General features: G+C 25.8%; 1 protein-coding gene across 3 annotated transcripts; it reads right to left on the bottom strand.

The window, feature by feature from the left end:
* Positions 1-900: 900 nt before the first annotated feature.
* Positions 901-10,603, bottom strand: LOC109610462 (alpha-tocopherol transfer protein-like). 3 transcript variants are annotated; one of them, XR_003123466.1, is made up of 9 exons: positions 10,495-10,603; positions 6,351-6,524; positions 5,509-5,674; positions 5,111-5,215; positions 3,797-3,938; positions 3,597-3,707; positions 3,391-3,496; positions 1,705-1,852; positions 901-1,015 (listed from the first exon to the last, which is right to left on the bottom strand). XR_003123466.1 is itself a non-coding variant. In XM_025413075.1 (9 exons), the coding sequence occupies exons 2-8, from the start codon at positions 6,493-6,495 to the stop codon at positions 2,946-2,948; spliced, it is 927 nt and encodes a 308-aa protein (XP_025268860.1). In that variant the 5' UTR covers positions 6,496-6,524; positions 10,495-10,600; the 3' UTR covers positions 1,613-1,858; positions 2,917-2,945. The 3 variants fall into 3 exon arrangements, 2 of the variants coding, with proteins under 2 accessions (XP_025268866.1, XP_025268860.1); XM_025413075.1 differs by lacking the exon at positions 901-1,015 and adding an exon at positions 2,917-3,097 and having other exon boundaries at positions 1,613-1,858; positions 10,495-10,600; XM_025413081.1 differs by lacking the exon at positions 901-1,015 and having other exon boundaries at positions 1,611-1,852.
* Between the last annotated feature and the right edge of the window lie 4,063 nt (positions 10,604-14,666).

Genomic DNA, 14,666 nt, shown 5'->3' with positions numbered 1-14,666 from the left:
ATAGAAAGGAATAAGCATGACAAATGATGATAATCCCTATGATTTTAACACCAAGGAATATACAATAATCCATAATAATCCAAGAACTCGAAGAAGAAAATAATAGATAATAGAAATAGATAATAGAAATGCATAATGATTGGAAATGATTAGAAATTAAAAGACAGTATGAATACAACCTATTTATTAATAGTAATACTATTTTGTAATTATATTAAATTTTATAATTTAGTACATTGTATAAAATATTAAGCATAAAAATATTATGCTGGTAAGAAAATTATAATAAAAGTATATAAATAATGTTGACTATATTAGAATGGAACATATGAATTCTTTATATTTTATATAAAGGAAGAGATATTTAAAATATTTTGCAACTATATTTTTCGAATCTTAATTATAAAAACTTTAGAACAATCAGTGATTAATTTGACAAATTCTATACATGTATTAATAATTAAATAAGTAATAAATAAATAAGTAAATAATTAATAATATAATAACTTTTTTAAATAATTAAAAAAGTGATTAATAAATATCAAAGATCAGTTTATTGCTATAATTAAGATTTATAGAAATAACGGTTAAAAATGTTTTTATTCCACAGCAGGCATTTCGTGTTTTGTAAATAAAAATATATAAACATGGCAATGAATATAGAAAAATACTTATTTCATCTTTGAACATTACATTAGAAGATTACAGTATCTTTCACGATTGCATAATTTATTTACTATCAATTTATATACATGAGTGTCTTGTTATACTCTGGTGCTACCGGCATTTCGTGCACATAGCACGAAATGAAACTAGAAATTGTGCACATGATATCCTCTGAGAACATTCATGGATATTGGCTTTGTAGTTCATGTCCACATTTTCAATGTCCATAGAGGGAATATCGCTTTCAGGGATCACCTAAAAGCAGGCCATGACATCTCTCAGTTTTCTCTCTGGTGTAAGTCTTCACGGATTGGTGCAAGATAAGGACAACTTCTATCCCTTTCTTCTGCTGGAAATTGAAAATAAGTACGTACAGATTGTGTGATAATCCGACTCTTCAGCCATTCGTAGCAGCCTTTGCTCTTTTTGTAAACGAGACAATGCTTTGCAGAGACACAATGACTATTGATTTCTAGCTATTAATTCTGTAGTATTAAAACAGTATTCATTTCTTAAAGTTATAATTTGAAAAAATCTTTATTATACAATGATATATAGAATAATGTATATATAATAATAATGTGTATATAATACAGTAAGTGTTGTTTACTGTATATGTGATTTTCGTTGCATATTTATGTAGCATTAAAAAAATGTTATGTATGAGTATTTTGTGAAATTTTGATTTTTTTCTTTAGGAAATATAAATTTACTTTAATGAATATCAAAATATATAAGAGATTCAAATTAATTATCCATTTTATAACAGCTGCTTTAAATATATAAATGTATTATAAATGTATTATATTATAAATAAAAGATGATTTATTTATATACATAATTATCGCATATATGAATTAATTTTAAAGTAATATTGTTATTAATATTAATATTGTACATTTATTAATATTGTATAATTTACTGTTTACTTTTTAATATTCTGTAAGAAATCATATTATAAGTTTTATACGTTTATGCGCGACTTTACATGCAGCAACAAATTGATAGTATCATATATTAATAAAAGCTGATATATACGTGAAAATTGCGGTTTCAGCATGATACATGTTCTTCGAAAGGTTTCAACGAGTCAAGGATGCATTGCAAAGGGCGGTCCGAGGCCATTTATTAGCCCCATTATCGTGCTTCTGACCTCACTGTCTACTCCCTCAGGACTTGAACATACGAGTACCTATAACATACAATCCCCTTTCACTCTCGACAATGCTGCCCTTGTCTCACATTCAAAATATAGTCGACAGCATCGATAGTTTTAGAATTATATGTTCAATCGTGTTTTATCGAGCGTTTGTCTGTTTCGCAATCACAACAATTGATAGTAAAATAATTTATAATTACAAGATTCAATATTTAACTGTTAAAAATAACATGTAAGGGGATTATTTTATTTTATAGCTAAATGATGCTTTTCAAACATAGGTTTTTAAAGAAGAAGAAGAAGAGTTTCTTTAAGAGAAAAAAAAGATGTATAATAATTATTAAAAATATTGCAATAACAATTTATATATCATATAAGATTACGATGATTACACACACACACACACACACACGACACACACACGACACACACACACACACACGCACACGCACACGCACACACACACGCACACGCACACACACACACACACATATAATAATAGTAATAATAATATATATATATATATATATATATATATATATAATAGTAATAATAACATATATAATAATATATATAATTATATATATATATATATATATATATATATATATAATAGTAATAATAACTTTAAATATAATTGCTGCTAAAAATATAATTATCATAAATATATATATATATAAATTATATAAATATATTTTTAGTGGCAATTATATTTAAAATTATTATTACTACGCACAAGGTTATTATTATCAATGTTATAGTAGTAATAATTTTGAAAATAGGAATCTCAACTATAATTTTTTTTATTATGCAATTATTGTCTTTTTTCAGTGCATTTTTTTGTATAATTTGTCATATACTTATCATTTATTATGATAATGCCTAAATAATGTCCTACTTGTATGCTATAATTTTTATTTTTTACGTACAATGTCAATATAAAATTTATTTTATTTTATGAATATTAATATTTTTAAGAATTCCTTACATTACATATAACTATTTATAGTGTGTGTACAGATCTATTAATCTGTGGTGTGTGCATATATCTGTATGTATATATCCGATAACATAAATCTTATTATCTATACCTTTAAAATAACACGTTATCATTTTCACGTTAATCAATGTCTAATTTTCGAAATGTTCCAGAAACTCCGAATAGATCGTCCGGGTTTATTACAGAATTTGATCGGAGAGATTCGTTAACTTTAACTTTTTCTTCCTTCAGGAACCATTCTCTTCGTTCTATCAATTTTGCGTTCCACATATCTGAAACAATATCAAAGAAATTTGAACATTGTTTAGTATATGTTTTACATTCTAAATATATAATAAATATATTTATGAATATATTTAAAAGAATTTTTTGTGAAAATAAAATAATTATTGTTAAGCTACATGAAAATTAAAGAGAGATAATATTTTTTATTACATATAGATTAATATTCAAGTGAAAATGTTATCTATGTATTTATTTTTAACATTTCGTTTTAAATATTTAAAATCGAAATAAAGTCACTGATAAAAAAAACATATTTTTAAAGAAGTAAAGAATATTGTACCTGATAAAATATTCAGTGATGGTTGTTCACCACCATATTCTAGTGGTAAAAGAGATCTTGGTATAATCCCATATATTGATTCTATTCCGGATGTATAAAGATGTGTCTAAAATATTATAATTGCAATTAAAACTATATAATTATTCCAATCCATATACACATGAAATATAAAGTTTCTAGTTTTAAATTATATTCGGTTAACATACTCGGTTAACAATTTTGGCCTTCATTACTGATTTAACTATTGTCATTAAGACATCAAAATAACTTGGTGTATTTATCACATAAATTGCTTTCATTCTTGAACCGTATGATTCCTATATAGATTGAATAATAAAAATTAATTTTTGTAAAGTATATATTATATGTATAGTATATACATATAAGAAATTTTTTTCTTAAATACCAAAATAATGTCGAATTTTTTTATTGCAACTGGTGTATACTTCAATATATGACCGAAAGTCAAATTGGTACAATCGTAAATTAGAACATCGGAATTAACTATATCTTCCTCTATACGTGTCTCCATTATCATGCCGAAATATCTGTAATATTTAAAAAAATAGTATATTTTTATTGATTTTATTGATTTTATCTTGATATTTTTACAAAGATGAATAAAAATTTGTATAATATTTATATTTTGGGTATATGTGTATATTAATATTTTGGGTATATGTGTATATGTATGTAGGTATATAGGTGTATATATATATAATAACAATCAATTATCATCCATCAAATCTATTAAATAATATTATCTATTAAATAATTAAATAATTTGTTGCCGAGTTGCTTCATTTAATAAAAAATATAAAATTATCTAATCTCGAGATGTTGTATAAGAATCCGCACAAAAAAAGGCCAACAATTTTTCCTGCACTTCCTTTTTTATCTCATTTTATCGAAGTTATTGATTTTAGCTTTTCCTTTCGATGTGTACTGTTGAGGGTAGTAGAATCGTAGTAGACTAGAGGAAAAAGCAGGGCGTGAAAGTATCTTGTTTCTATCTCATTATCGATAATAGCAAGCATAAGAGAAAAGGACTTGCATATTTAACTTACGCAGAGAGAGAGAGAGAGAGAAGATTTTACAAATCGTGCAGAATAAAGCGAAAAATCGATCCATTGTGATTGGATCAGCTGGATAGCGCGACCCTGTGAAATCGAAATCGCTTTACCTAATAATGTTACATAATAATTTCGTCAGTAAAAAAGAGCATCGCGTGAATCATAATATAAAAAGCTTGTAAAATGTTGCATACAGCTCAATTTCTTTTTTTCTTTCTTCTTCTTTCCATCGTTGTTAATTATTGTGTTTTTATATCCGTGCGTGTCCTCCCTTTTAATTTATATATCTTTTTATAATATTATATGATTATATTATCCTAAATAGAGCGTTTTTTGAGTGTGCTTTTACAACATCTCGTGACTTGCGCATAAATTCTTTCATGGTTATGTACGATCGTGGAAATGCATGATAAGATTCGATAATTCATAAATTTAAAAAAATATAAGAATATATAATATATTCATGCTCGCATACGCGGCAAGAGAAATAAGTATAAAAAAAGTATTTATATAAAATATTTTTTTATAAAATTAAAAAATTTCCTGTTGCATTAATATTGTTTGTTTGTTTGTTGTACTGTGCACGTATAATACTGTTTTGTTTGCACATATTATGTATATTACGTTTAACTTGTAGATATACGTACTTTATAAGATCATATACATTAAATACAGAACTGTCGGAATGTAACCACCGTACTATAGTTATTCTATAATTTTCTGATGTTAATATTGGTAGGGTTACAACTTGTCTGAAAGAAATAAAGAAATATTTGTAACAATGTCTTTATGAGTTTTCTTTTTTTCTCTTCTTTTTTTTCTTGAATCAAAAATAATCGATCTTAAATGATTGAGCAAAAAATTAACTATGTATAATAATTACGTATAATTATACTTGTGTGTATATTATTATATTATACTATTATATAAAATTGCGATTAATACTTTTAGTGATATAAAATGTTTTTATGATTTAAAAAAATTTTTAAATATTAATATATTATGCAAGAATCCGACAACTTCGAAGTGTTATTTAAAGACTTACATATATGTATTTACTTTAAGCACACAGTCAGCCAATGGGTCACGAGTTGTGAAAACCTCCGGAATTAGATTACGAAGAGTATAATGCAAATCCAAGCGTTTCTTAACTTTTTCTAAATTAAATTTTGCACTGTAAATGTAGAACTTTAATCGTTTTTCAGAGATATCTGTGAAGTATAAAATAATGTTGATTATTACATACGATATGCATAAGATTTCATGAATAAAAGAAATCATAAATAAATATAAACAAATAGGTTGGAATCCTATTATATTTGTCAATATATATTACAAAGATGTAACATATTAATTTTGTGAATTATTAATAATTAAACACGTAGCTATGAGATTTGGAAAAGCAATAAAATAATCCACTTTGTGGAAATTATGCGCGCAAAAGTTATATACGTATATTAGATATAATAAAAATTAATATTTTTTTATATTACATACAGTAAAATATATATTTGTAACATAAATATAAATGTACATATTAATATTAATTTTAAAATAATTGCCATTTTATATTCTATAGTGATCTTGTATGTTGAATTGTTAGTCGGTTATTATTCAGGAGATAGGAGACGATTCATAACATATAATATGTATTTATTATAATAAACTAAGAGAGAAAATATTGTTTCTTAAATATTTAATATTTGATTTCTGATCTACTAATTCTTCGCGCATAATTTCTCCTTTTATATAAATTATGTGTATATATATTTTAATTATATTTTTATCAGTACATTTACGAAATATGCTCTTTAGATTTGAAGATGATATATAATAAATTGACTAATAAGATCTTACTTTTTTATCTTTAAATTTAAAAATGCAAACCTTCAGGAAGATGAATTTGCTGCTTCAACCATAGTCGAAGTTTAATCAGTAGCTCTTCTAGAAGTTGTTCGTTTCCTCCAGTATCTTTTAATATTTCTTTAAATGAAGGCATTTCTAATTTAATCATCTTTATAGTGGTGTTCATTGTCCTTCACAAAATTAAAGGGGCGCAATCTAAAATTATTACATATGTTATCCATATGTATAATAATTATGAATATGGAAATTTATAGATAGCTTAATATCGCTAGTCGAATTTTCAGAAGGTTAAATGAGATTGTGTAGTCGACCCAACTAGCCAGAAATATAATTTATTCAATACGACGTTTCGACCATATGGTTGTGGTCCTTATCAAGTATACAAAATTAGCCGAAGTAGTGGTAATCAGAGTGTCGGCATAGATAATAATCTTGTACAAAGCACAAGGCACATTAACAAACTTTATTTTTAAAATCAATTTTTAAGAACAATGAGTCCGTGTGGGACCTCGTCAAAGACTGAACACGATCATAAGTAAAACGGAACTACATTATTGTGAATATGCAATTATGAATATATTATTTTCATCGTTTTTTTTATCGAAATGTTAATATTAATGAAGATAATTATTTTTAACATATGACTTTAAAAACAATACAACTAATATGAATTAAAGAATTATGTTAATAATTAATATTAATTTACATCCATACATACGCACTGTTTAACTGTTCGTTGGAACTGTTCGTTTGAACTGTTCGTGGCAGTCGCTTCTCGACTGATTATACTTCATGAAAATCATGACTCATTGAATATGTTGCTGACTCGCTGAATTTTTTGTTCATTTAATTGATTTTTACACGTTTTTACACGTTTTATTTTGATTGACATTAGACGAAATGAATTAAAAATTGAATTAAAGATATTTTTGCAATTAGAAATACGTGCATCAATTTAATAATTGAATCGATGCATATAGATATTATTATTAATTGTATAGTTACATTTAAAGCAAAATAATGTATATGTACATATTCATATGTTAAAAAGAGAATAAAATATTTATATCATTTTACAATTATAGATTATTGATAGGTTAATATTAATTATAATGTTGCTATATCTATGTACGAATATATACCCGTGATCCGGGTAGTTTAATCAAAAGGTGGAAGAGAAGACAAAGAATTATTTGACTATATTTGCTCCACACACAAAAGAGTACAAAAAAAATGTAATTTGCAAAAGAAGGAAAGCGGCGAACAAATGCTATGCAAGCAGGCCACTGCCTTGCAAGTACCGAGAATAGTCGATTCAGTGCGATGAAGACTATTAAAATCGAAAAAAGCGAAAATCTATTACTCGTTGTTTCTTGTACAGCGCGGTTTTAGACTGGCGGAAAATTTGAAGTGATGGACACGGCATAGGGTGCGTGGTTTTATACCGTCCTTCGAGAAAATTCTTGAACGATGAAAAATTAGTTTTGAGTTGAATCGAAGAAAGCAGAGAATCTTTTCGAAAATGAGCGGTCGCTCGTGTTTGTTATTTTTCCGAGTCGGCTGAGATTCTAATTCGCAGCGAAGCGGTCCGCGCGGTCTCGGAGCGGGCGCTATCTACTACACGCGAAATCTACTGCGCGAATAATTATTCGCGTTAATTGGCGGTCGGATGTTTCGTTTGATTTTGAACAATCTATGTTTAATTTAAATGTACTTTAAAAATTGCAAAACTTCTTTATCTAATTCTTTATTCTGATTGGAAGAAGAGTTGCAAAAGAAATTTCATTAATTTTAATTAATGATATAAATAATATAAATAATATAAATTTTAATTAATAAATATTATGGAAAAAGATGCAGAAGACAGGCAAAAGCATCTTATGTTGCTGTGATGTCCGATGAATTGTTTTATTGTTACTTATTGTTATTTTTTTATACTTCCTATTTTTTCTTTTTTTCCTTTTGCTGTCCCGTTTGGCTTCATCTACCTATCATTTCACTATATACGTACTAGTGTAATTTATTCCCATGTAAAATTACTATCGCGTGCATTGGTTTGGTTATAGTATCGTGTGCAATTATGTAAAAACTATGCTAATAGAAATTGCATAGAAAAATGTATTTATGATGCCAGAGAAGGGTAACGAATAGGTCGATGGATAGTTTCGGAGAAAAGAAATGAAAAGATAAGAGGAGAAAATTTCACTAAATCAGAGAAAGAGATATGATTATAATGAAAAGAATTATGCAAGTTACATAATATGTAATAATATATATTAAACAAATTAATCATCATTTAAAAATCAGTGATCAAGCAAAAACGAAAATATAAAAACAGTTGTTATAGAATAATTATTCTATCTATAAATAATATGTATAATTATACATATTAGAATAATAATATATATAAATAGAATAATTATAGAATAATTATACATATTATTTATAGATTAAAATAATCAAGGATTAAATCTTTGATTATTTTAATCATTTGCTCTTTGAATCTTAAATAATATCTATAAATCTATCTATAAATAATATGTATAATTATTTAACAACTGTTTTTATATTTTCATTTTTGCTTGATCACTGTTTTTGCTTGATTAATGATATTATTTCCAATGATATTATTATAAATCATATTTTTTTTTAAGTATGTTTATTCATTGAAATTTTGATCACAGCCAGTAATATCTTGTAAGTTTGATGCGTAAGTTGTTATTTCATGATTTAGTGATTTCGTACATATGTTATCTAATCACAAAGGTTAGGTCTGCTTGCAGCAATATATCAGGCTGTGGCACTGAAAGGTATTAACCATATTTAAATAAGAAAAAACTGCTTCATACAAATGTGGAAAATCAGGAATGAAGCAATTTAGCTGCATGTTCTTTAGAATTATGTGCGCTCAACAGATTAGATAAGCTTGTATTAGATTTCTTGCGCTTAGATACATATTTAGATACATATTATGTTTTTATATTAGCTCTATGACGCATTAAAGCATCACTGCGTGCAAATGCATGACTAAAGGCGTAAATACATTCTTGTATTATTTTATTTCAGAAACTTTGTAAAATTTTGTTTTAGGTTTAAATTGATGAATTTTGCACTTATTTAAAATAGAGTTAAAATAGAGAGCATCTTAAGATTGTTATGAATATCGTCAATATTGTTTGTTAATTTTAATCGTTTTATTTTTAAAAATGTGAATGAATGTGAGTGTTTATCATGAAATATTTGAAAAGTAATAAAATAAATAAATCCATGTTTATGTGTACGCAAGAAATTTAGTTTTAATAAAAATATTTTTTAAATGTTAGATATGTTTTGTTTATAGAAGAAGAGCTTAAACTAAAAATTTGTATAAAAAAACTGATTAGTACTATAATTGAAGCTCATAATAAATTATTGGACTAATTGTTACAAAGAATGAAACTAAGATAGATATAAAACAGAAAACAATTGTTCGCTTGATAAGTTTTAATTATAATGACTATTTTTTTACTTTTTTCTATTGTTTCTAAATAATTATAAATTAAATTTAAATTTTTAGTTTGTATTCTCTCTCTTTTATTTTTTTTCTATGTCTTGATTTTATCATTCATAAAAATTTTAAAATTTTATTAGAACAGTGTTTAGTCTAATGCACATTCTCATTTTACTTGCAAAATATTTATGCCAAAATGTTTTCTTTATTTAAACATTTCAAATAATTAGTATAAATGAGAATTTGCTTTTCTATTTTTGATATTTGATTTCATATACGGAGGATGAAGGAGAAATTTATTTATTTATGTGATTTAAAAAATTTCAAGATAATTTGTATTATGTTAAATATAATCGAAATTGCTGTTTTTTAAATGTTATTTATTACTTTATTTTTACTTTAAAGTGTTTTAAATGTACATGTTTTTAATATCATATCTTATTTGATTTTATCAAGTGACATGTCATATCGAATTCTGCGATATTTGATAACAATTTGACCAATTGTAAATGGCCATGTTCTATATTTCGTATGAGTCATAGCTGTTTGTTAACGGTCTAGATATAATATGTAGAAATCTGTGTTATATATATATATATATATATATATATATATATATAACAACATCAATCAATATCAAATACTTCTTAAAAAATAAAATTATTCAATACATACAGTATTAATATTTATCCAACTAGCACAATAGATGAGTTCCGCGATGACATTTATTTCCGATATGAAGTGAGCACAGCACAATCGAAAACTACTGTCCTCAGTGCAAATTGCGGAATTTATATTGAACGATGCGGAATTTATATTGAACGATTCTCTTTATTACGTCTTCTTCCTCCTATTAATCGATTATACATTATGTAAATGGCAAAAAAACTGATACAAATATCGATTCGAAACAGGTTGGAAACATTGTAGTAAATAATATAATGAAAAAGACAGAAATATATAATATTTTATGTTGAATATATAATATGTTTTTGTCATTTAATGTGAAATTACAGATTATTTTGGAAAAAATATGTATATAAAAAAATAATATTTAAGGAAATTTTATTTCGCTGGTCACTTTTTATTTTTCTTCCTCTTTTTGCATTGTGAAATTTTCATGTAATTAATTGTTATATGTAACACTTATTTGCTACTACATTATTTTATAGGGAGACTGAATAAAAATTTTCTGTGATTTCTATTATATTTTAATCAATTTCTTTATATAGACCAATTATTTAAGCATTATTTTTGGTTATTTCTCACGTAACCTCAAAATATTTTTATATACATAAGAACACAACTTATTATATGCTATAATTGAAATCGTTTAAATCAATTGCGTTTTCTGACTTGAATCTTAATTTTATTTCTTCTTCCAATTCATTTGTATTCATTGCTATTATTAGTTTTCTACAGATATAGCATCTCTATATATAATGATTTATTCTGTAAAATACTTATATAAATTGATTTATTCTGTAAAATACTTATATAAATTGATTTATTCTGTAAAAAACTTTTAATTAGAAGCATAGACATAGTAAATATAGACCGAGCATCCATTGTATAAGCGTTAAGCATACGAAAAGAAAGACAAAAGATGTAAGATGAGTTTCTTTCTCTTTTCAATGCCGGAGAAGTGGGGAGCACTTCTCCTTATCTCCTCGCCCCTCCATGACGAATCGGCGCGAGAAGATGTGGAGAAGTGCTCCGCACTTCTCCGGCATTGAAAAGAGAAAGAAACTCATCTTACATCTTTTGTCTTTCTTTTCGTATGCATAACGCTTAAACAATGTATGCTCGGTCTATACTTACTATGTCTATAATTAAAAGTTTCTTGGTAAAGCCGATTAATGTGGTTCAATATAAGATGTAGAGTGTTTAATATGATAATAATTTGTAGGTAGGAATAACGTTTTTCTTGGTAAAGTGATTTATAGTCGATAATATCACACTAATGATTACTTATTCAATGTCAGAGAAGAGAAATAATTATACAATGTTAAAATAATCATATTCATAAAACTTGTAGAATTTATTGCAACTAGAAAAAATTGCACTAGAAAAAATTGCATAATTAACCTTTTGTAGGCGTTTTCATCTTATTGATTTCGAAATGTCATGTTTAACTTTGCTACATCTGAAACATAATTATGAATAAGTAAGAATGTTTTATATACGCTGTGTTATATATTATAAGAATGTTTTATATAATGTGTTATATACGCTGTATGACATTAAAAAACAATATTATATTAAATAATACATATTTAATATTATGTTTTTAAATCTGCCATATACATTTATAAAAAATTGTTGCATTTTATTATATAAAAAAGTATATATATAATATATATATATATTTTTTTTTTAAAAGTGTATATATATATATATATTTTTTTTTGTCATTGTTGAAATATACCGTGACATATATGAACAGAAGCTTACCTTGTAGCAGCTGATGTAAAATGTACGATATTTGGTATGGTAGGCTTGCTAGAGAAAAATATATCGCAGATGTTACATCAGCTACTACGAAATAAGTTTGTGTACTTATGTGTCACAGTGCATTCTGACAATGACCGATATCATGAGACACGGTAGTGTCTTGGGCTAATTGTAAGTCCCGCGTAAGCAACAAGATATACACTCCGTGTATATTTACGCGAGTCGGATAGTTGGAGATATTCGAGATTATCATATTGAAATAATCGCTGAACGGATCGAGTTCTTACTAGGCTTAATTGATAGCTTGAGCTTGATTTATATCAAAAAAGTGTCTTTATTTTTGCTCTACGTGCATCGTGAACAGCAATATTATGATCCAAAGTCGAAATATGAAAAAAATTCATTAAGAAACGTCTCCTTGGTCAACGCTCAACACTTTATTTATTAATTTCTAATTTTTAATTTTTTTAATCATTTTTAATTTTGTATTATGTATTATCATTTTCTTTTTTTTTTTAATTAAACTTTTCAGGATATATGCATATGATTATTGCAATGTATATGATTGTTCATATTTTCAATTCGATTTTTTATAATAGATATATTACAATTCATTTAATATCATTTTTCTTTTAATATTGAAAATAAAAAGGAAATATGTCTATTTTATAGTAAAAATTTTTATTCAGTTGGCGCAACTTTTTAATATTATTTGTAGGAAATTAAAACAATTATTTTGTACAATTTTTTTTAGTTAAAATATTTTAAGTTTTTATTTTCAATTAGCGTAATTTTTGGATATCATTATTTTTCTAGGTTATAATGTAGAAAATTAAAACAACTATTTTATATAACTTTTTTTGGTTAAAGTATTTTTATAAGTTTTTATTTTCACTTAGCGCAATTTTTTTGATATCATTATTTTTGTTGATATACAATACAGTAGTTTTTTACAGTTAATAATACACTATTTTGCAAATACATATACTGTTTTTTACGCGGACTTAGCACCTTTTTTTACCTTTTTTTTAAAAGGGTAATTTTTTAGGTATACCTAACGCGACGCGTTGACGAAGCGCTTGCCGTCCGCGGCACGTTGACGGCACCGACGACGCGAAAGGGTACTTAGCTTCCCATTCAGGCACCATAAAATTTATCATAAATTGAAAAATTTAAGATAAATCTCAAGACACCGTCCAGATACTAAGCCCTCCCACCGCAACAAGGTGTACCCCATGGGAGGGTTATATTATATTATATATAATTTTATATATAATATAATATATAATTAATTTTGTAATATGCTATATAAATTTTAATTCGCAAATATAAACGATAAATAAAAATATAAAAGATAAGAGAAAATCTATTATATAAAGCAATGTTCAAAATAATTGTTAGAGAAAGAATTTGATAATATATGGAATGTCTCACATCATTACCTCCCTGCTCGAAAGCCACTGATGAAATGATTGTAGGTCAGAAACATTACACTGTTTATATCGCCAAGGTTGATTATGTAGAGAGAGAATTTGATAATACATGAAACGTCATTATTTTATTGTTCAAGGTTACTGTGCGAATGATCATAAAAGTCATAAACATTACCGCGATTCTGTTTATATCGCTAAGGCCGACTTATATTATGTTATTGTTATAATTCGTCGTTGAAATATTCTACGAGTGATTGCCGATTAAGAAAATTTAAAGCATTGGTCGAAATTTATTTAATTCTAATAAGTATCGTTAGAGAAATTATTATAATAAGCATCAATAATCGAAAGATCATAATAAAATTAATTTCTTTATTCCCTTTTATGTTCCCTTTTTCAATTTTTATTCGCAGTAATTAATAATTGCGATTTGATAAAGATTTATCGTTGCAATACATTTTCATGACGTTTACCATAAGTTAATTTATTTTTATTTATTAGTAATTATATCAAATTATGTTTCGATACTAATCGTAATCGTGTTTAGAAAAAAAATTCGACAATATGCGAAGCGTTTCGTACCACTACTTTATCGCTCGATTGTCACCATGCGAATGATAATAAAGTCGTAACATATTAACAATAGTGCGCTATTGTTTATATTGCCAAAGTCGAACACCGTATTATCGATAATTCGTTGCCGAAATATTTTACTATTACATATACTGTTATACATGAAAATATTAATTTGTAAAAGTTTTTCAATTTATAGATTAATTAAACGATTATTTATTAAACAATTAATTAACATACGAAGCATTTCTCATCGTTACTTTACTGCTCGAATGGCACCGAACAAATGATAGCAAAATCATAACGTACAAACAATAACACGCTATTATTTACGTTATCAAAATCGAACATAAATGTTATTGATAATTCATTGTCGAAATATTTTAT

This window comes from Camponotus floridanus, unplaced genomic scaffold (assembly GCF_003227725.1).
Source record: "Camponotus floridanus strain SB8 unplaced genomic scaffold, Cflo_v7.5 scaffold11, whole genome shotgun sequence".
Classification (NCBI taxonomy): domain Eukaryota; kingdom Metazoa; phylum Arthropoda; class Insecta; order Hymenoptera; family Formicidae; genus Camponotus; species Camponotus floridanus.
Note: the sequence above shows the minus strand (reverse complement) of the source record. Positions and strands in the feature narration are given on the sequence as shown.

Excerpts from the sequence above, each read along its gene's own strand:
- LOC109610462 (XM_025413075.1), bottom strand. The coding sequence starts at position 6,495 with ATGAACACCACTATAAAGATGATTAAATTAGAAATGCCTTCATTTAAA. Across the intron at positions 5,216-5,508 it reads CTTAAAGTAAATACATATAT|ACAAGTTGTAACCCTACCAA; the intron begins GTAAGTCTTTAA and ends TATTTCTTTCAG. Across the intron at positions 3,939-5,110 it reads AATGTATATGATCTTATAAA|ATATTTCGGCATGATAATGG; the intron begins GTACGTATATCT and ends TAAATATTACAG.